At 36.5% G+C, this 24628-nt stretch overlaps 1 protein-coding gene across 1 annotated transcript in view; it reads left to right on the top strand.

Annotated features, from left to right (window-relative positions):
• The window catches only part of LOC148951117 (uncharacterized), a 159218-nt gene that overhangs the window by 93365 nt on the left and 41225 nt on the right, over positions 1-24628 (top strand). Inside the window, exon 12 of the mRNA XM_089091001.1 lies at positions 10883-11027. Coding sequence (XP_088947127.1) covers positions 10883-11027 — 145 coding nt within the window. The remainder of the gene's footprint in view (positions 1-10882; positions 11028-24628) is intronic.

The raw sequence follows: 24628 nt of genomic DNA, 5'->3' as shown, positions 1-24628 counted from the left end.
GAGTTTACCTGGACAACTAACTGTAGACTATAGCTGTCTAATGACTAAATAATTTCCCTATTACTACTACTCCGTTCAAGAATAATAATAAGAAGAAGATGAAGAATAATATTTTCTTTTATTATATACATAAAAAAGTGACAATACTTTTTCAAAAAATACTACATTGAAAAAGGCACATTAAACATGAATAATAAAAAAATACACTTTTTTTTTAATTTATTTATAATTAAAAAAAATTCAACATTTACATAGCCACTAGAAAAAAATGAACACTTAAATAAATACACTTTTTTTTTATTTATAAAAAAAATACAACATTTATTGGACTAATGTGCACACTTGTGAAATAATATCATACACTTTTACTTACAACATTTTAAATTTTGGGGTCCCCCCCCCCCCAGGGGCGGCCGCTGCGGCAGCCGGGGGCCGGGAAGCGCCGGGCGCCGGGGGCCGGGGGCGGGGGCCCTGGGCCGGGGGGCTGGCCTTAAATACTGGTACTTGATATGCCTTGTACACACACACATTTAAAATTGTATTTGATAAAGAAAAAAAAAGAATTTAAAAAAAACACCTACCTACCCAAAAAAATTCCTCTCCCCTTAGTGATACTTTTTTTTAATGATTTTAGGATTGTTTTTGGATACCATTCTGTTTTCTCTACTCGCTAAAATAAACTAGGTCGGACATTAAATAATGACCTTGTGGTAGTACCTTCACACCATCCTCAAGTACATAGACTTTGTCCGATATGGCAGACATGGCGTTTTTCTCAACTCTAACTGGGTAGTTTTTAAATTGTAAAGAGCGAATCGCCATGACTTTCGCCCTTGGCACTAAACTACGTTCCACACAGTTTCTATATACACTCATGTCGAAATTATTTTTTACAAAGTGTGTAGGTACCCCCTTGCAAACTTGTTTGATATCCTTGCCGTGCGTTTCCACACAGTATACCTTTGGACCATGAAACACACCACTGGATATCAGATGGCTACCCGTTTCAGATTTTAACATTAACAATTGATTTGGGGCCTGGTATTGAACTAGATCTGGGTAGAGGGATTCATCCCAATTAGTGTAGTCCATTCGTGAGATAATGTACTCGACATTTTCCAAATCATTCAAGAGATTTTAAGTTTTTACTTTTAACAGGAGTGAATCAGTGTCCCCTTAATACACTTGAACTTGTCCCTCAATTAGCCACTGTACCCGACACAAATTATAATAAAATGACAAAATGTGTTTCGTGGATCTTTCATTTATTGCACTTCCGCCTGCAATATCTTCATTTAATACAATGCTTATTTTCTTACGCTGTAGGAGAACCATATTAGAGTATATGATTGTAAACGATATGAAGTTTAGATCCGCAATAATTCAAGCACAATCTTTGGGGTTGGTTACAATGTCACATCGACTTCTGTTTCGCACGCTCACACACAGTTAACCGAAAGCTGATTTCAAAATCAGTTTATAGACTTCTTTTTCAACTTTCGTTTCCGCTTGTGAACGCTTACTGACAAAGGTGTCAATAAACGTTTTTATGTAAGGCTTTTAATCAAATTGGAGGGCTCTATGAATCTTTGTGACCTTGAAACCATTGGACACCATCCATTTCAATAGAACGTGATGAACAACAATATTCTGTTTCGGGTTGAGGTCGGCAATTAGTTTTTGTTTTGAAGGTACCCAGTGCATACTCTCGTCCTCTACTAAAGATAAATTGTAGGGGCTCAGAGAGTCCCTACCCACCGGTCTATTTATGCACGGAAAAACAAAGTCTTTTACCGAGTCATGGATTTCCATGGGTATTTCACCGTCAATTTAAAAAAACCATCCCTGTGCCCCATTCTCCTCAACACTGGCAATGTTAGGGAAATTCGAAGCACATGGATTGTTAAGCAATTTTTAATTGCCACACGGCAAACAGTAGTGAGACATTGCCGATTGGTAAAGAGAATTCATATCCAGAAAAACTGCGTCTGTCTTTTCATCGGTGTGCTGTCCACTCGGATCAGTTTTCATGATACGATCCCCGTGAAAAACATACCCACCCCTCATTGATCTCTCTAGAAACAGATGCTGATCCACATCGCCGATCAGACCTATTTCTTCTTTGCTCATTTTAAGTATCAAGTCCATCAACAAATGGGGAGTGGAAAAATAATAACCTAAATACAACCCAAAGTCCCTATAGATTTTATCCATATTTTTGCACACACTATCCACAAGAGTGAGTACGTCACTGGCCAAGTATAGTTTACAATAATACCACCCATTTTTACACCCACCATTTGCCCTAACCCTCTTAGCAAATTTGTAGTGGCTAATGCTTCAATCACTCTCTGTAAGAGAATTTTAAAAATCTTCAATGTGTGGTAGTGACACGTCATCTAGCCTCGAGCCAGAGTTTTAATAATCATATGGATATATACCCTTACACGTTAATAAATCATACATTTCATCATCGGGGAAACGCTGTTTGAGGAGGGAGAAGCTATCAAAATTGTCAATTATCTGCAGCTGAATCAATTGACTTAAAGATTTGGGGAAAAAGCTGAAAGAGTCTAAAAAACGGATTTTATTCAGGCACGTGTTACCCTTGTCAACTGTTTTCCACATGAATTCTAGCAGCAGTAGCTTCTCCGATGAATTGGGTATGATATTATATGAAAAAGAACCATCTATCCATGCGTCATCTACAACTCCCCCCTTGGCAATGCGGGCCAACGCCGGAAGAACAAACTTTAAGTCGTAATTGGAATTGTGTATAAAAACAGGTACGAAATATTGTTGTCTAACGTTTAAATTGCATGACTGGTGTGCTACCCCTCTAAAGCTACTCCCCCCCGATGTAATTTACTGCCACAAATGATCATGGTCGATCACCTTCCTCCTCCCCCCATTCCCAACACCATCATCAAATTCTCCCTTGCAAACCCAACACATTTTACGATTTTTAATGGCCAAGATGTCATCTGGTTATAAGAGCATAGGATAGTTTGTTTAACACAGGCGTGAAAGCACATCGCTCGCTGTTTTGATTAGACTTACCAAGACCGAGCGCTTGAAGTCTTCACCGTCACTCAACATCTCAACTTTATCCAGCGCCTGCATGGTATTATTGGAATCTCGTTGCGCGTGAGCGTAAGAGACCCCTATGGCTTCATGTATTTTAACATGATTTGAATTTGACGGATTGGACACGTCGGTCAGTTTAGCTTCGCAGTCCAAAACGATCTTATTGCTCTGCAGGAGCGTGTTTTGAAAATTTTTAAAACGTAAGATCGCTCTATCTCCGCTTACAATCTCAACAGCCTGGTATCTATGACGTTTACAGTGTTTCATGTGATGCTTTCACTTTAAATCAGAGCGAAATCTTGAGAGGCATGTTGGACAGTAATAACATACACCCCCACGCCCCATCACATAAAACTCTACTAATATCTGTAATTGGATTGATATGACCAATTGAATCGGAGTCTGTGGGTGGGGTGTATAGAAGCCATACCCAATATTCTACTGATTCAATTGAAGGAGCCCGCACTGGAAATAATACACTCTTCTTATCGAAACGCTGACCTTCTTCAAATTCTGTTTCATACTGTAACACCGTGACACCAATCTTTAAATGTGCATTAGCCCACTCAAAAATATCTATTCCTTTTAGTGTCACGGGATATTGATCATTTAAACAATTAAAATCTACTTTGGGGAACTTTGAACTCTCCAAACCATTAACTGCCATTTTGTCCAACTTTTCCTAGTGGCATAATTGCGCAGAGGTCTGTATGCCACAATTAAAAACGCATACTTGAAACACTTCAGCTTCGTATCGAAACAGATTCGTTGTATTCCCCTACCCTGCACCAAATCTGAATGATGTTTTGATTCAATTACCCTCTCCTCATGCCCACCTCTTACAATAAAATCCTTTTTAAATCTACAAATTTTAACAGTTAAACTTTCAATAAATAAAACCACAGATCCACTACCCCTCTCGTTACAATTTCCCCACTTAATTTTAATACGTTTACCCCAATTTAGAAAAAACTCCCCATAATTTGATAAATGCGGGCTTATTGCCAACATCACTGTGTGAAAGTATTTCGAATACATATCACCCGCAATTTAATTTGAAAAAAATATTTTTAGTGCTATTGATGCTTTTAAACTAACCTCCACTCCCCAAACCCCCATTTGTTGTTCAAGATTGGCTCGAATCTTATCAGTATATGATTGTGTAATGGCCAAGAGATCTGTTATTATATCTCCCGACACTAAAGAGTTTAAGGGGTCACTGAATTTGGTGCTGTAGACCAATGTGTGGTGCAAGGCAGAGTTGGACAGAAAAAATTCCAGAAGAGGGGATACAGTTGCTGTTGTATTACTACTAGTATCTATAAGATTAACTGGAATGATGGAGGGTGACATGGAATTGTCAATAACACCCCCACGCCTAGTCTCTTCAATAACATTGAGGGGATGTGGTTTGAGGTCCCCTCGTATATATTCCAAGGTGTTTGGGGATAATTGATCGAGCCAGCCTGTATTGTCCTGTGATGAAATTTCGTTATGAGGACCCGGTTCAGATGCACTAGTAGCATCACCTAAATGTTCACGCATAAAACTATCTGTCCACTCCGTATCCTCAAGCATGTCAATATCACAGCTTAAGTCATCTAAGCTAGCCATTTCCCCAAAAACATCATTAAGGAACCCCCTGTGCCACTCCATATCCTCTCGAACTAGTGTAGGTTGATCGCTGAACTCCGGTGGTGGTGACAAAATTGGTCCTGTAAATACACTTGGTTCATCACTCAACGGTGTCGGTGGTGGTGCTATATCTTTAATCTGTAGAAAAAAAAAGTTTTATTTTTTATGAAAATAACCATTATTTTTATAAAGTTAAAAACTATGTCAATTTTTTATATTAATTGTCCCACCACCACCACCTTAACAATTAAAAGAAGAAGAAAAAAAAGTTATAGTTCCATATGTCTTTCCCTATGACAACTGAGCATGCTACAGTAATATATATATTGTTTTATTCCGGGCAATGTAGTTTCATTCTTAGAAGGGTAAGTTAGAACAAGAGAATGATAAAAAAAAGCTAGTGGTTTTATTCCAAAAATTTTTAGAATAAAAATGCAAAATATGGGTCCAATTCTAGTGCTTAACCCTCTTCAATATAACTCAATGAAATTTGACCATTGTTCGACTGACGCGATATGCTGTATAAATACTTGCTCCTCAGCTTTAGTTAATGGACACGAATCCCATGTCGGCGGTTGGTGGTGTAACTCTGTCAACAATCCAAATTTTCGTCTGTCTTTTGGCAATGGATTTGTTTGAAGTTGTGGACATCGTTGACCTGGGCTAAATAATCGTTGTAAGAGAGAGAGAGAAGAACTTTTTTTTTCTTCATCCATATCAACAATTAAAGTGCAATTAAAATGCTGGATGGTCCTTTTTAGAGCCCCCCTATGTGAGGACTCATGGGAACCGAGAGCTTCCTTCGATGTAGGAGGATCCATGCCCTTTCGAGTTGGGATATCTGACTTCACAACACTGTTCAAATAGAACAGCCTCAAATTCATTCTCGAAAACACCTTTTAAAATATCCCTAAGTGTTTCAATGAAATGAGTTCGCCCCCAAATAATGTTACTTGACCACACTGTGAAGACATAATTGAGGATTATTAAAACCTTCTAACTATGTGTTAATATATCTGATCTGAAATATACATATTTTCACAAGAACACACCCTAGAATTAAATTTATGCGTGTCAATCGGATTAAAATTCAGATGTAACGACGTAAAAGCTGGTAAGCAGTTGATGTGCCCAAAAACTTACTGCAAAACCTACTCCAGTTTATGAATGGTTTTTATATGTTAACTAGCAACTTTCTTGTTTTCGTATAGTTATTTTGCTCTAAGGACTAATGGATTATTGAATTAGAAAAACGTCTTAGTTAGAAGAGAGAAGTTACATGGTAAGGTTTTTAGAAATGTATGATAAGATATTTCAGCGTTATAAGCATTCCATTATATACTACTAATTTGGTTAATGAAAGAAAATGAAATAGAATTATTATAGAATAGTTTAGAAACAAATTTAAGTTTTACTCATCAAAAGCTATGCGCCTGAGAAAATTTACTTTATTTTTGAAAATAGGGATAGAAAAAATTATGTATATACTTACAAATTCTGACTTGTCTTCTAAATCTGAACTCCATGGCAAAACATAAAGGGGGTCAAGCTCAAGATCTTGATTAGGCTACGCTGTGGTACTATGAGAAACACTCCATTCTCGCTTCAACTTCATTTTAGCTTGTTCAGAGCTTAGACTGGCGTTAGAGGACCGTGACACTAAAGGTTGGATGCTCGTTGTCTGGTCCAGCTCATGTATAATTCTACCGGTATATTTGATAATTGATGGTCTTGTGGCTTGCATTAATGCAACTTCGCTCATCTTGCTATCTTTTCAGAAGGGGGGTTATTGCACGTATCCTCTTCCTTGAAAAAAAGGCAAAATTTAACATGGAAAAAACAACTTCACTTTTTCCAGTTTTTTGTATAGATGGTTAAGAGGTCAAGTTTTGTACTACTCCTCCTATTGTTTATTGCTCATTAGGGTGCTACTATTATTAATTTCATATTGCTAAATAAAAACGAACAGAAATTATAATGTATGTGAGGGGGGTTCTCTCCCAAGTCAATACCTCGCTCTTTACGCTACAATTTTTTTTTAGTGCTTTCAAAAGAGCTATCTATTCTAATTAAAAATAGCCTTTGTGATTCAGGGGGTTTGTGAATCAAATTTTTTTTTTTATACTTTTAACTTATAGTGGGTGTTATTTAATATGGGTATAACCCTCCCCCTAATATACGTAATAAAATATACGTAATAGAAAAAAAACAATAAAAAAAACAAGCGACACGGCTCAATAGTAATCCAAACTTTTAAAAACGGAGTTTTGATGTTAATAAATGTATCAAAAGAATGTGCTTATAATGCTGATTCTAAATATATATATATATAAACTTTATTAAGTTTAGTATTACTCATCAAAGGGTACGAGTTTGAGAAAAATTTACTCGATTTTTTTTTTTTAAAGAGGAGGGTAACACCCCCTACAATCAAATGAATTTTGATGAAAATCAAACTGTCAGATTCAGCATATCAAAAAACTCTCTTAAATAGCTTTCAAGCTCATATCTACAAAAATCTGCAACTTTGTTTTTTTTTTTACCAGAAGAAAAATACACGAATATAGAAGTTAGTTACGTAAGTTAATTTTTAAAGACATCCATCTAGCAAAATAAAAGTAAAATTTGTATGCAAATAAAAGCTGCATTAACTAAAAAACGATCAGAAATTAAATAAAAAAAAAAGTTTTTTAAACTGAAAGTAAAGGAGCGATATTAAAACTTAAAACGAACAGAAATTATTCCCTATATGAAGGGGACTGTCCCCCTCCTCACCGCATCGCTCTTTACGCTAAAGTTTGACCTTGTCTCACAACTTTGTTTTTTTTTAAACAATAAAAACTTTAGCGTAAAGAGCGAATCCTTATGATTTCAAATATTTCAGTTTCATCAAGTTTAGCTATACCGGTCAAAAGTTACGCGCCTGAGAAAAATTTGCCTTGTTTTCTAAAAAAGGGGAAAACACCCTCTAAAACTCAGAACTTTAATGAAAATCACACCTTCAGAGAACCCTACTATAGAAGTTAAAAGTTCCAATCTGGAGACTCATTCGAACGGAAATTAAAAGTTCTAATGTCCTTTTTAAGTAAGCCAAAAAAATGGAGGGCAACTAGGCCCCCTCCCACACTAATTTTTTCCCAAAGTCATCCGCCGTGACATCGGAATTAGACAAACCCCGTTTATAGCAAGAGCCGGTTACTTTTAACCCCCCCCCCCCCAAAACTCTCCCACTCGTTGTAGCACGCATGCTTTTCATTAAAAGCAGAAAAATACATCATCTTAGGACATAGCTTTATTTCTGAAAGATAAAAAACTGTTTTTCAAAACAATTAAAACCTGTAAACATACCTATGGTGGAGAGATTTTATTTACATAATAGAAAAAAGCGTGCTTTGACGTTTCTATCGAATATAGTCGTCATATTCTTAAGATTTTGTATTGTTGGAGGGGAGGGGGGGCTAAGCCCCTCTGAAATTTGAATTTACTAGTAAAACGTTTTTCTTTATTTTTTTTTTGGGGGGGGAAATAAAAGAATGAAAAGTGTACTCACATTGAAAATTGACAAATCCATTGTTTTCAAAAGTTAAAAATATATGGTGTACTATAAACAATGTCTTAAAACATAATTAAAATTGGGATGCAGTGTATGGACATTATATCGGGTTTTTTTTTTAAATGAGTAAATTATAGCTTGGCAAGTTTTTTTTATAAAAACGACCAATAAAGGTATTTTATTGGACTAAGCACCAACTTTCTCTAATCGACTGACACACAAAAAATCGATGTCATAATGGAAAACATGTCTACCAAGCCATGTAGAGTTCATTGTAATAGGCAAATGACCCTGGTAACCCAATTACTTGAAAATACACACACATATCCATGCCTCAGGCTTGTGAAAGTGCATGTACATTTTCAACTAATTGGGCCCTTACTACTTATTTTTTCAATTGGAACACTCATAATCAAAGCAAACACTATTTAAAGATTGAAATCCAAGCCCTTCGTGCTGGGTATGTGTTCCATAGCTAGTAAGGCTTCATTGTGTAGGCTTCACTAATTATGCTTTGAAAATATAAATAAATGATATAAAAGTATCATTTATATAAAGATTTGAAATATTCAGATCTGCTTTTGTTGATAAGCTATAGTTACACAAGTAGAAGGTAGCTGTCATGCCCATCACAACCTTCCAGAGTTTTATCATGCTTCCAATTTTTTCGTCTTTTTATTTATAATTCTGCTGTTGTTTGAATTACTAAATTATAAATTTTTCCTATCCCTTTCGTATATTATGACCTAATGCAAATATCTGGATACGTGTCCATGGGCGCCCATGAGGGGGCAGATAGGGGCGCCAGCCCCCCCCCTGGAAGCATGACGCTTCCTTATAAATATATTTTTTTAGAATTATATTATACAACTAGATCCCTGTGCCACGCTAATAAGGGAAGTTCGGTGGCGGTGGGGGCAATAAATAGCAGCAGCGGCGCGCCACTGGCGCGATCAGAGTTTATCTTATCTGTCTTTCTCAAATCCCAGCTTTATTTTACATCAGATTTGGGCCTATACACGAGTTAGAAACTTCGCGAGTCACTGCCTAGACGCTGGTCTTCTTCGTTATTCATCAAGAGAAGTAGAAATCTGGTAGAAACGAAATGGCTGTGGTATTTCAGAACCCTTGCATAATAGTTGAAATATCTAACAGCTATGTATTCCTAACAAAGTTATTTACAACATTAGTAGTCTTTTTTCGTCGAGCAACCGTCACCATCGAGAAGAACTGTCACCACTTACGTCACAGCTGGGTTGGTAGGAAAATCTTTCCCCTTAGGTTTCATACTATCAAACATCCAGAAAGGATTTGGAAGGTATATCCCCTTTCAATCTAGATTGTTTTGGTAATAATGGTCTGTGCTCTTAAATACAGACCAATCCAAATTTTTCTTAAGCCCATGAAGCTGGGGGCAAATTGCCGTGCTCATTAGAGGTTCTAACTCCAACCCCATCCCTACCTGTACCGCCATCCTCTCACCCAATGCTCAATGGAATTTAATGGATATGCTACAAGAACTAGTGCTGAATAAAAACTCACACTGGTAGTACAAGGAATTCATACAAATTATTTGTGTCCGCACTTGGTTGTTTAATTTTGAAAAACGCACTTGATTTCTAAGCGGGAAAAACGAAAACCTTAACCACACGAGAAAAGAAAAGCTCCAACAGGGCGGTTGACGAAATAAAGAACTGGCTCAAATTCGGTGTACTGCGTTAGTGCGCCCTGGGATAACAAGGAATTCATACAAATTATTTGTGTCCGCACTATTTTGTTTAATTTTGAAAAACGCACTTGATTTCTAAGCGGGAAAAACGAAAACCTTAACCACACGAGAAAAGAAAAGCTCCAACAGTGCGGTTGAAGAAATAAATAACTGGCTCAAATTCGGTGTACGGCGTTCGTGCCCCCTGGTAGCACAAGGAATTCATGCAAATTATTTGTGTCCGCACTTGTTTGTTTAATTTTGACAAACGTACTTGATTTCTAAGCAGGAATAATGAAGTCCTTACCCACGCGAGAAAAGAAAAGCTCCAACATTACGGTTGACGCTATAAAGAATTCGCTCAAATTAATTCAAAGTCAGCGGAACGCCACCGCCAGCCGAGGCGGCGGCGGCGTTATGACACGTCGGTGGCACTTGACCGGGCCTCACGTCGGCGGCGTTCGAGCATAACACGTTCGGCGTTCGTGCCCCCTGGGAGCACAATGAATTAATGCTAATTATTTGTGTACGCACTTGTTTTTTTAATTTTGAAATCGCACTTGACTTCTAAGTAGGAATATCGAAATCCTTAACCACACGAGAAAAGCAAAGGTCCAACATTACGTTTAACGCTCAAAGGAATTGGATCAAATTAATTAAAAGTCAGCGGTACGCCGCCGCCAGCCTGGCGTCAGCGGCGTTACGACACAACGACGGGAGTTGACCGGGCCTGTCGTCGGTGGTGTTTGACGCTTGCGGTGGATCGGTGCTGGGTCGATATCCAACATTGAAAGTGCCTATTAAACCCGGTAAGCCCCCCCCCCCCCAAAAAAAAAAATTCAGTTTATGGGCGCCCATCTAAATGCCTGATTGTAACAACATTTTATTTATGTTTATAGATGCTGGGTGATCGACTGTTTTATCATGGCTTCTTAAAAACGCTAAGAAAGCATAGTACATATGGACGACAGCCTATCTATGCTTACGTCTTTTCTCACCCGAGCAAATATACATATTTTGGAGAACCAAAAAGTAACAAGGATTGTAAGTTTATCTTTAGTTTTCTTTTGAGAATGATGTGATTAGGATTATCTAATGACAAAAATCTGTTTTTTCGCTACTCCTTTCTCCGTTACCAAACTCAGTTAAACTTATTTATAGAACATGTCGTCTAAAAGATCTGTTGAAGTCAGATTAGAGTAGAAATGCAGGCATATGAATTTCTTGTAAGTAAGGAGTACAAACGACAGATAAGTAAGCTGCCAGTTTAGCGAGCAAGTATGGGCGCATAGAATTAAAAACTTTTAATTTAAACTTAGGATTTCTAGGTAGTATGTTTCCAATTTTAAATGCAGCACTTTTTATATCGAAACGGTAAGAAAAGACAAAGAAGATTTTTCAAAAAATAACAACCGAGATATTCAAAAAAAGAGGACGTAAAAGAGCTACCCATGCAAAAGTGTAATTTTCCTTGTTGTTCAAGATGAGGGCTGCAAGTCTCCTTTTTAGGGTTTTAAGCAATGGTAATTCCACTAGTGTACTATTTTTTGGATGTGACGTCATTTTTGAAGGGTCTTAGGATTTGTTTAAATTTCTGCAATTTTTTTTTCAAAATAAGAGTTTAATATTAAGGAAAATGAATCAGCTACAAATAACAGTTTTCCTCACACGACAGTTTTTCTTAGAAACACAGGTTTAAAGTTTTGGTTACTATGGGCTGTTTGGAGCCCCATAACGGGTCAAAATAGAATTAGCCCATGAAACAATTATTAAACTTACAAAGAGCATAAAAAAGGCATCAAACATTTTATTCAATTTCTTCTTAGCTAAATTATGTAAAGATGTATGTATTTACCATGTTACATTCTTACATATTTTTGCTCATTCAATTACTGTTTTTTATTTTACCAGTGAACTGCCAATTAATGGTAGCTTTTGTCTTGTGCCTCAGCAATTAGGAAAGAGCTCCATGGTGATACACTTTTTTCGCTCATTTTCTAATGATTTTTTACGCATGTTCCTTATTTTCAAACTAGGCACCCGCTAAGTACTGAAACTGCGTGGCGGCGTATGGAAGTCTTTCAAACAGTTCGTGGTAACGAACTGTAAGTAAGGAGCGACCCGGCTCAATGGTAACCGAAACTCTAAAAAAGGGAATCAGATTCTGATTTCAAATATAATTCTGATTTCAAATATATAAGTTTCATCAAGTTTAATCTTACTCATCAAAAGTTACGCGCCTGAGAAAATTTGGCTGATTTTCGAAAAGGGGGAAAGACCCCCTAAAAGTTATAGAACCTTAATGAAAATCACTATATTATATTCAGCGTATCAGAGAACCCTACTGTAGAGGTTTCAAGCTCCTATCTACAAAAATGTTGAATTTTCCATTTTTTGCCAGAAGAAAGATCAGGGATGCGTGTTTATTGTTTTTTTTTTCCCAGGGGTAATCGTATTGACCCAGTGGTCCTAGAATATCGTAGGAGGGCTCATTCGAACTGAAATTAAAAGCTCTAGTGCCCTTTTTATTTGACCAAAAAAATGGAGGGCAACTAGGCCCCCTCCCACGCTCATTTTTTCCCAAAGTCACCCGATCAAAATTTTGAGATAGCCATTTTGTTCATCATGGTCTAAAATTTTATAACTATGTATTTTAGGATGACTTAACCCCCCAACTCCCCCAGGGGGGGGGGGGCTGAAAGTTATGAACTTTACCCAATGTTAACATATAGTATTGGTTATTGGGAAGTATACAGACATTTTCAGGGGGAATTTTTTTCTGGTAGTGGGGGGTGGGGGTGGGTCGGGGGTTATATGGGAGGATCTTTTCATGAAGTTTTCATGGGGGAACGGACACGGCTATGGAGGGGGCACGGGATTTCCCATCATTATTTAAAAAAAATCAGAAATTAAATATAAAAAGGAAGTTTTTCAAATGAAAGTAAGGCGCACCAACAAAACTTAAAACGAATAAAAAAATATTAGCTATATGATAGGGTTCGCATTCTAGTCAATGCCTTACTCTTTAAGCCAAAGATTTTTTGTACTTTCATAAGAGCTATTTATTCTAATTAACGGCCTTTGTGATTCAGAGGTCATTTTTAAAGAATTGGAACAAAATTCGAGCTTCAGCTTAAAGAGCAAGGTATTGACTAGGGGGTATATCCCCTTATATACGTATTAAAAATACATGAATATAGAAGTTCGTTACGTAAGTTAATTCGTAAGTTACGTATATTTATCACTAATAAAACTTAAAACGAACAGAAATTATTCCGTATATGAAAGGGGCTGTCCCCTCCTCAGCGCCTCGCTCTTTACGCTAAATATTTTTTTTTTTAAACGATCAGAAATTAAATTAAATAAACAAGTTTTTTATACTGAAAGTAAGGAGCGACATTAAAACTTAAAACGAACAGAAATTATTCCGTATATGAAAGGGGATGTCCCCTCCTCAGCGCCTCGCTCTTTACGCTAAAGTTTTTCATTGTTTAAAAAAAAATAGATTCGTGAGAAAGTCAAACTTTAGCGTAAAGAGCGAGGCGTTGAGGAGGGGACAGCCCCTTTCTTATACGGAATAATTTCTGTTTGTTTTAAGTTTTAATGTCGCTCCTTACTTTCAGTTTAAAAAACTTGTTTTTTTATTTAATTTTTTAATTAAGAACTGAGTTCCTGTATTTCTAATGCTTTAAGACATATATGGTTGTGTAAGTTTCCTCTTACCCACTTTAAAACCAAATTTCATTTTTGCGGTCCTTGGTACTTTAATACTTTTTTAGAGATTTTTGTTCCTTAGAGATTTTCGATAAGAAAAAGTAGGATTTGTTCCATATGCGAAACGATAAAAAAGTGGCAGATATTTCACATGAATATTCATCCCTAGTCTTCAATGCTTAATTAAACAAGTTAATAAACAAAAATACTATATTGTAAAACTACTAATAACGAAAAAGTTAATGGTAACAACCTGTAAAAAATTGATATAAACCACCCTGGTACAACGACCGTAAACACTTGATACAACCACCCTGTGAAAAAATTAATTTTTCCTGAAATTAGTAACCTATTTAGATCGTTTGTGGCCATAAGCGTCAATAGACCAGTTTTAAGAAAATACAACTATGACCCAATTTTGAGGCCGGGCCACGACATGGCTTCGCTGCTGGATTGTATATATTGATTCTCATAGTCCCTTGTCCTCTAACCGCAGACAATTTGAGCCTATTCTTGATGTCATTGGCCAGGCCCCCGCACGACTACGCGGCAGGCTTGTATGAATTGATTCTCCTTGTTGCTTGTCTTTTAACCACAAACACTGTGAGCCTCTTCTTGACGTCATGGCTTTACCATAGGTTCGATGCAACCACCCTGGGAAATACACAAATTCTTCCTTAAAGTTGTAATCTCTTTATATTGTTTTAATGGCCAGAAATATAAGTATGCCGGTTTTAAGAAAAGAACTACGTTCGTGGCCATAAATTTCAATATACCACATTTAAGAAAAAAAACAATGCTGAGCCGCCTTCGAGGCCGGAACCCGGCATGACTACGTGGCAGGCTTGCATATATTGATTCTTTTTATCGCTTGTCTCCTAACCGCAGACACTGTGAGCCTCTTCTCGATGTCATGGCGTCACCATAAGCTCGATATAACCCCCCTGGGAAAGATACAAATTCTTCCTTAAAAGTTGTGATCTATTTATATTTTTTTGTGGCCAGAAATTTCAATATGCCAAATTAAGAAAAACAACTATGTAACCAATTTTGCGGTCGGGCCACGGCACTCGGCAGGCCTGTATATATTGATCCATGTTGTAAATAGCAACCTTCAATTTGAAAAAGATTTGTTTGCTACTCTTTCCTCGGGAAAATAGAGGGTTCCACAAGGAATACATTTGATGTTGTAGGGTCCCAATGACTTGCCACTTTCATTTCGACACTTTCTGATTCTCGCTTGAAATTCTCGCTCCTGCGCATATTCGAACCACATATTTTTTTTGTTCTCACTCTGGCACATCTTTTAACCATATATTTCTTTCTTCTTCCCTTTCATTTTCAATTCATTCTGCTCCTAGTTTTCCCATGTCTTGTAACTGCATATTTCTTTATTCTTTAATTTTATGTTTCACTTGTTTAAATTCTTACTGACGTATATCTTCTAACCGTTTATTTCTTTTTGGTTCACTTTTGTTTCTTTACTCGTTGTAATTGTCATTGAAGCGAGTATTCTAACTGTATATTTCTTTGTTTTGTATTTTCGTTTCTCATCACGTCAGACATTTTTTCAATACCCTTTATCTTAGCTGCTAGGATTGGTCTTGTCATGTTTCATAGTCTAGATTGTTCTTTTATCCTCTAGGCATTATGAAACATTTAATGTTGAAGGGTCCCAATGACTTGCCAATTTCATTTCGACACGTTCTGATTCTCGCTGTCGCTTGAAATTCTCGCTCCTGCGCATATTCTAATCATATATTTTTTTTTTATTCTCGCTCTGGCACATCTTTTAACCATATATTTCTTTCTTCTTCACTTTCATTTTCAATTCATTCTGCTCCTAGTTGTCCCATGTCTTGTAACTGCATATTTCTTTATTCTTCAATTTTATTTTTCACTTGTTTTAATTCTTGCTGACGTTTATCTTCTAACCGGATATTTCTTTTTTTCTTCACTTTCAGTTTTGAATCATTGTAATTGTTGTTATAGCAAGTATTCTAACTGAATATTTCTTTGCTGTTCATTTTCTTTTATCATTACTTATGAAATATTTCCAATACCCTTTACCTTAGCTGTTCGGATTGGATTTGTCACATTAGATGATATAGGCTATTCATTTGTGCTCTATGCGTTACAAAACTGCTTAAAACATCTATTGTAAATATACTCATTACACTTGGTATTTTATATTTGGCCATGTTCCTTTTCTAATTTTCCATAAGTCATAGATAATAAAAACTATAAGATCAGTCCTGAGGTGGGGGGGGATGAGCCATTTTCTCTCTTGAAATGAGCTCATAAATATGAAGTCACTAGCGTGAATCTTTTTCCTCGAAATTAAAGCTCTTAATGAATTTTCTCTAACTCGTGACCTATATAGATCATTTTTTTAATCCAGATATATATATATATATATATATATATATATATATATATATATATATATATATATATATATATATATATATATATATAATATATATATATATATATATATATATATATATATATATATATATATATATATATATATATATATATATATATATATATATACATATATATATATATATATATATATTATTGGAATAACCTTTGTTGAAATATAGGAAACTCAAAGTCCCCACCTTCAACAACAAGGAACATTTTTGTGATGGGTAGCAATGATGCGTTCTCTTTTTCTTTTTCTTTTTTCTTCTTTGTTTTTTTCTTTGTTACTAACATGGTACTGAAATGTCATAGGGAGCTGTTTAAGGCCTTGTTTAGAAGCTGATTTTTATTTCTAATTAGTTTTTAACTAATTTTTTACTTTACATCATAGTCTAAAAACCTATTGGTGGCTAAAAATGGAATTGGCCCCAACAGCGATTATTGAATTTGAAAAGAAATTGAGAAAAAAAGCATCAAGTGATGTATTCACTTTTATCCTAGCTAAATTATGTAAACGTGTATATCATTAAAAATATGGGTACTTTTTCGTTCTTCAATGACTGAAAATTTTCCAAGAAATGCAGTTTTCTAACTTTATCAGTCTCTTCCCCCTTCCTCACACAAACAAAAGAGCCTTTGTTCATTATGATGAAAAGAGCCCGAAAAGTTTGATTCGGATTAAAATATTTCGTTACAAATAAAAAACTGCAAAGCAGATTAGAGACAGAAATTGTTAGACCCTTACCTCCTACCCTTCCCTTAGTTCAATATTCATGGTTTGATTTCTCTCTCACCAATCCCTAAAAGTTCAGTATGGTCCCCAAAGCCATTTCCAATCTATTGCAGATCTACATTTTTATCACACTGTAACATATAGTGTCTTTTGATTTGCTGCGATGCTATATGTGGATATATTATAGGTCTGATTGGGTGACAGGCTTGGTACTTTTTTCTGTAGAAAAGACCCAGAAGTCGAAACATTGAGTGGACGTCCTATGCGCTAGCATTGGCTCTGGAGGGCCTTCTTTTATTACCACAGGGGCTTATGGAACAAAATGATTAGGTGGATGATAACATTTTTTTTACTAATACATACTTCTACGCCTGCTTACATCCCCCCCCCCAAAAAAGGAAAAAAACTACCTAAATGTTGCAAACTGTTACTCCAAGCATTTCGAAAGATATTGCTGATACGCCATTTTGATAACAAGTCAAAACATTTTCTATTTTTTATACTATTTTTATTAGTACATCGATTCTTAACTTTAAATAGATTGAAGACCCCATACGAGGCTGTAGTGGTGGACCAGAAAAACTGGAGAGTAAGACTATTTTGGCAGTTTCCCTTCCCCCCACACAAAATTTAAAGTCCCCTTGCCCATTCTCCCCTTCCTTTCTCTTGTAGTAGGCTACTGGAGAATTTCACTTTCATTCCCCAAGCCACTCCTACGATGTTGCAGTTCTGCTATTTCCCCTTCCCTAGGTCAAAAGTTGAGATTAACTTGCCTCCCCCCTCCACCAAACACACCTGATATTTTCAACTTGATCCCTCAAACCGTTTCTGAGACATTGCACATTAATTGTTGGATGCACAGACTGTCTTTTGAATTATTCAGGTACCTGTGTCGTTTCTAGAGAAATCTCAACCTGGCAAACGAATCTAAGGAGCTCCTAGCTGGTCGGGAGACAAAGATTAAACATGAGCTCCATTTCTACTAAAAACTATCTTTGAACAATGGGCAGTTTACACCAGTAGTATCTTGACCTTTGGGTATCTCCATCTCACAATTGTGATCGAATTTTTCGTGTTTTTTTTTTTTGGGGGGGGGGGGTACATCCAAATTTGAGGTCCAGTGGCTAGGAGCCACCCTAGCTTAGTGGATGGTAGGCTGGACTTATAATAATATTTCCTTCGTGGTAGTTGTTCCAGTCCTGATATCGCCTGATATCGGCTTGGGGTCAGTCCTGTGAATCTGTAAGCTCAGCCATTATGAGTCTGTGGAGCTTAAGATTGAAATAACTCCGACAACATATCTGAATTTCAAATGCCAGGTGAGATAGAAAACGGCCGGTCCTGCAGTAAATATAAGTAGTAAGTAAGTTGGGGGGCTAAGGGTGGGTAGCAGCAAAAGGCATGGGAGGTAGGCTGGTTACCTCCAATCGCTTTTGGTCTTTAAAAAGGGAACTCGATTTTTCAATTTCTAATTTGCCCCCATCTCAAGTTCTACAGCCATCCTTAGTAGCTAAGAAATGGGGCCCCTCCCAAGTTACTACAACCACCCGTTGTGGGTAAAAAAAAATCCTTTTGACCCTTTGTTAGACCCTCTTATGGAGAAAAACGATATATTATTTTCTTTTTCCTTCTGCATTAGGTGTCTTTTACCTCAAAGACTTAAGGATAAGTTTCAAGCCAATTGAGACAAAGTCCTTGGGAACTTTTTGGGCCTCTGATGTTGGAGAGGGGCATATCGGAATTATTTTTTGTAAATTAGGCTCCTCTTGACCTAAGGACTTGCGGCATTATGTTTCCAACTCATTTTTTGCAACAGTTTTTCGGACCCATTTATAGGTCCCAACTCCAACCTCCCTCTCTCACAGAAAAACATTTAATCCTTTTGACACAAAGAGCAATGCCTGAAAGTTCCTTGAAAGAATAATACCAAGACCCTCTTATTCCCTAAGAAACATGTGTGTAAACAACAGGCAATTTGCATTATTTACGGACCTTGTCTCAGGGGCTATGGGAGTAATACCATCATAGAACTAAAAACGATACGACCACTCCTGATGAAAAATTGTGTAATTTTTGCTTTTGAAATATATATAAATGTGACGTCACTCACATAGATTTATTTCCAACTTAAGGCTCAAGATAAATTTTCTGAAACTCCTGACCTATATAGAATTTTTTTCTGGCTAGAAAATTCCAGGGTGCCAATTTTCAAGAAAAAATGTATACAGACATAAATTTATAGTTATATTATTAGACCTCTTATTAGTAGTAGAAATAGCAATTTATTATATAAAAAAAAAACAGAGACAAAATCAATGGGTAGCACACCAAAAGCGTCACTTGTGAGGGTGTGGTACTAACAAAAAAAAACATAGAAGGAAAAAAAAATATATATATATATATATCCTGAAATAAGCAGAAGTGTGAAACCGTGTACCGAAAAAAAAATCATTCACAATAAAACAACATAATATCATGATCCCGAAGCCCAAAAAAATAAACAATAAATTAGAGATTAGATTATTTTTGAAAAGGGGGAAATACCTAGAGATTTTAGAAAAACTTTAATCAAACCCCTTTGTAGGAAAGGTCATAAAAGTGAATGAGGTACTTATAGAGGCATAAGCTTGATATCTGTTGGAAGCAAATTACTTAGTATGATGATACTTTCATACATACCGTAGATAAGGCTTTGAAGAAAGAACAGTGTAGTTCTTCAAACTATGATTTCAGTGAGAGGATGAATTGACAAAATTCTACTCTTAGACAAATAACAAAGAAGTGCCAGAATCATCAGACCCCTTTAGTCCTCAGTTTTATAGATTATTTACAGGCGTTTGATTTGGTCGTTAGATGACCTTTAGTAAAACCCCTATCGTTCTGTGGTCAGATTAGAACATTAAAGTGATTAGTGCGATTTATGTAGTAGAATGATATTGCTGCGGTTAAGGTAGGATATGAGGTTAGTAGCTGGTTGGGTATTTAAATAGAGGTTAAGCATGGTTGTATTCTGTCCCCATTTGTATGGATTATTTTTACAGACTTTATGCTAGGGAACAAGGTAAAGGCTATAAGAGAAAATGAAATGAAATGGGAAGCTAAAAATCTCCTACACCTTGATAATAAAGACGGTTTGAGTTTCCTAGATAAAAATGTTAGCAAAATGAATAAGTTTTGGAGGTATTGAGGAATCAGGGCGTAAGAATAGATCTGAAAATTAATACAAAGAAGACCAAGTCAATTAGACTAGGAATAAATGCAGGTAAAGAGGTGATGCTGGGTAACGAGAAGATCGATCAAGGGGTTAACTTCAGTTACCTGGCTATCAAACAGTTTGTGGTAACGAACTGTAAGTAAGGAGCGACCCGGCTCAATAATAACCGAAACTCTAAAGAAAGGAATTTTGATACCAACAGATACATCAAAAGAATAAGATTTTTTATGCTGATTTCAAATATTTAAGTTTCATCAAGTTTAAACTTACCCATCAAAAGTTACGAGCCTTAGAAAGTTTGCCTTATTTTCAAAAAAAAGGGGGAAACAACCAATAAAAGTAATAGAACTTTAAAGAAATCACGCCATCAGATTCAGCATATCAAAAAACCCTACTACAGAAGTTTCAAGCTCCTATCTCCAAAAATGTGGAATTATGTATTTTTTGCCAGAAGAAAGATCACAGATGTGTGTTTATTTGTTACTGTTTTTTTTGTTTTTTTCCTTTCTTTTCCCCAGGGCTGATCGTATCGATCCAGTAGTCCTGGAATATCGTAAGAGGGCTTATTCGAAGGGAAATTGAAAGTTCTAGTGCCCTTTTAAAGTGACCATAAAAATGGGAGGGCATCTTGGCCCCTTCCCACGCTCATTTTTTCCCGAAGTCACCCAATCAAAATTGTGAGATAGCCATTTTGTTCAGCATAGTCATAAATCTAATAAATATGTCTTTGAAGATGACTTAATCCCCCACAGTTCCCGGGAGAAGGGCTGCAAGTTATAAACTTTGCCCATTGTTTACATAGAAATATTAGTAGTAAAGCATTAATAGATACGAATCGTGATTGCGTAATTTGTCTTACCTCTCGCCTGAGGCATGAATATGCAGTGTAGTCTAACCGGTACATTGACTTACCACGGGGTCCAATACACACTAACTTGATTAGTAGGTTACGAAAAAATACCAGTTTAAAAAAAAAATAAACACGTATCCATGTTCTTTCTTCTGGCAAAAAAAATGCAAATTCCAATCAAAACTGGTCAAACGTGTTAATAACCTGTAAGTTATAGCTATCTGATAACTCGTTCAGTATCGCATTTATTATTAGCGCTATCAATGGTATTTCATTTGCGTAAAGCTATCTTGATTTGCCAAAACTTTTATCATTCGCATAAAACTAACTCAATTTGCAAAAAAGGTATTCCACTTGCGTAACTCTGCTCTGAATGTCCTTAATGAGGATATAAATAATATAGAATGACATTGTGACTTGACCTAGCTTTACCTCTCCGATGTGGTCTGTATAATACACAAGTAACGTTTGAAAAGTATTGTCAATTTTAAATAGGATCTAACGTTCCCTTCGTTCCCCCATTTCTGAGGGGAGTAGAAAGGCCTCATGAGCTCGTGACGGGCACCCCTGCTGCCACCTACAACTGTTTAATGCTGACGGGACTCCTAATATGGGCATAGCCTCCCTAGGGAGATGGAACACCTGTGCTGTCAGTCATTAATCAAATTGTTTCCGGGGAAGTTAATTAATGTCTGACAGATGACGTCAAGTTAATTAATGTCTTTGGAGTTCGACCAGAATTGTTTCCGGGGCAAAGTTTAGAACACACGTGACAGATGATGTCATGATTGATTGATTTGACACGAAAAGGGAATTAATTTATTGTTTCTAAGGGGAATTATTGATTCACGAAAGGGGAATTAATTTGTTTCCAAAGAGAATTGTTTCCGAGTGAATGTCTATTAATGTCTTTGGAGTTCTACCCAGAGAATTGTTTCCGAGTGAATGTTTTGATCTTAGCGATGAAGTGATTAACACGGGAATCAGGTTTCCCAGTATTTTCAAATGTGAAAGCGCAGAGATGCCAAAAACAAAAGGAACACGCAGATATTACGTTTAGGGGTTATTTGGGCGAAACCGTTTTAGACATTTTAGGGAATTATTTCGGCGAAACAGTTAGAGACATTTTAAAAGATGATTTTGGAAAAGGTTTTAGAAGAGGATTTGAGGGTGAAACTCTGTGGTCGTTATACTACACAAGTTGTATTTGAGCAGTGTTGTGAAGTCCTCTACCCCAACCCCAAAGTGTCCTCATACCCCACCCCAACTCCGAAGGAAGCCCCCGGTCCTCAAAGGTCCCCCCGGCCCCCAAAGGGTCCCCTGAGCCACCATTTTTAATACTTTCTTAGGCTTTATTATATCTTTTCAGAACAAGTTATTTTCTTAATGTCCATCCTAAACCCATTTTACAAGTTGAAGTACCCATCCTTTTCACCCACAACTTTACTTTACAGCCTTTTGAATGCTCCAACACCAAGCAATACTTTTCAAAAGAAATTTCAGAGCAACTTCTTTTCTTAATGTCCTTCCTAAACCCATTTTACAAGTTGAAGTTCCCATCCTTTTCACCCACAACTTTACTTTACAGGTTTTTGAATGCCCCAACACCAAGCAATACTTTTCAAAGGGCATTTCCAAACAAGTTAGTTTCTTAATGACCTTCCTAAACCCATTTTACAAGTTGAAGTTCCCATCCTTTTCACCCCCAACTTCACTTTACAGCTTTTTGAATGCCCCAACACCAGGCAATACTTTTCAAAAGGCATTTCAGAACAATTTCTTTTCATAATGTCCTTCCTAAACCCATTTTACAAGTTGAAGTTCCCATCCTTTTCACCCAAAACTTTACTTTACAGCTTTTTGAATGCCCCAACACCAAGCAATACTTTTCAAGATCATTTCAGAGCAAGTTTCCTTCTTAATGTCCCTTCTAAAACCATTTTCCATGTTGAAGTACCCATCCTTTTCACCCACAACTTTACTTTACAGCTTTTTGGATACCTCAACACCAAGAAATACTTTTTAAAAGGCATTTCAGAGCAAGTTCCTTTCTTAAAGTCCCTTCGAAACCCATTTTCCAACTTGAAGCAACCTTCTTTTTCACCAACAGCTTTACTTTACAGCTTTTTGGATACCTCAACACCAAGGAATACCTTTCAAAAGTCATTTCAGAGCAAGTTACTTTCTTGATGTCCATTCGAAACCCATTTTCCAACTTGAAGTACCCATCCTTTTCATCCACATCTTTCCTTTACAGCTTTTTGGATACCTCAACACCAAGAAATACCTTTAAAAAGGCATTTCAGAGCAAGTTCGTTTCTTAAAGTCCCTTCTAAGCCCTTTTTACAAGTTGAAGTACCCATCCGTTTCACCCACAAATTTACTTTACAGCTTTTTGGATACCTCAACACCAAGAAATACTTTCAAAAGGCATTTCAGAGCAAGTTCCTTTCTTAATGTCCCTTCTAAAACCATTTTCTAACTTGAAGTACCCATCCTTCTCATCCATAACTTTACTTTACAGCTTTTTGGATACCTCAACACCAAGAAATACTTTTCAAAAGGCATTTCAGAGCAATTTCCTTTCTTAAAGTCCCTTCTAAACCCATTTTCCAACTTGAAGTACCCATCCGTTTCACCCACAACTTTACCTTACAGCTTTTTGGATACCTCAATACCAAGAAATACTTTCAATGTTTATTTCAGATAAATTTCATGTCCCAATCTACCTGCTAATCCCATGTTCTAGATTCAAGCATCCAATCGTCTCGGCTATTACTTTACTTTACAGATTTTAGGAGGTATCACCATCAATCCGTACCTTTCAAAAGGAATATCAGAGCACTTTCCTTTCTTAATGTCCCTTCTAAACCCATTCTACAATTTGAAGCATTCATCCTTTGCACCAACAACTTTACTTTACAGCTTTTTGGTTACCTCAACACCAAGCAATACTTTTCAAAAGACATTTCAGAGCAAGTTCCTTTCTTAATGTCACTTCTAAACCCATTTTCCAACTTGAAGTACCCATCCTTTTCACCCACAACTTTACTTTACAGCTTTTTGGATACCTCAACACCAAGAAATACCTTTTAAAAAGACATTTCAGAGCAAGTTCCTTTCCTCCTTTAAATTCTCACCCCATCTTCCTAGTTAGAGTTACCATCCGCGTCACCCAAATCTTTTCTTTATAGCTTTTTGGTTACCTCATCACAAAGATATACTTTTCAAATGACATTTCAGAGCCAGTTTCTTTTTTAATGTCCATGCTAAACCCATTTTAAAACTTGAAGTATCCTTCCCTTTCACCAAAAACTTTACTTTACAGTTTTTGGATACCTCAACACCAAGGAATACATTTCAAAAGACATTTCAGAGCAAGTTTCGTTCTTAATGTCACTTCTAAACCCATTTTACAAGTTGAAGCATCAATCCTTTTCACCCCCAACATTACTTTACAGATTTTTGGATGCCTCAACACCAAGAAATACCTTTCAAAAGGCATTTCAGAGCAATTTTTTCTTAATGTCCCTCCTAAACTCATTTTACAAGTTGAAGCATCCATCCTTTTCACCCACAACCTTAAATTACAGCTTTTTGGATACCTCAACACCAATAAATACTTATCAAAGTCGTGTCCGAGCAAGTTACTTTCTTAATGTCACTTCTAGCCCTATTTTACAAGATGAAGCATCCATCCT

This window comes from Artemia sp. Qi Xiang Cuo, chromosome 6, assembly GCF_049724085.1.
Source record: "Artemia sp. Qi Xiang Cuo chromosome 6, ASM4972408v1, whole genome shotgun sequence".
In the NCBI taxonomy this organism is placed as follows: domain Eukaryota; kingdom Metazoa; phylum Arthropoda; class Branchiopoda; order Anostraca; family Artemiidae; genus Artemia; species Artemia sp. Qi Xiang Cuo.
The sequence above is the reverse complement of the archived record's forward strand: the minus strand, read 5'-3'. Positions and strand labels throughout refer to the sequence as shown.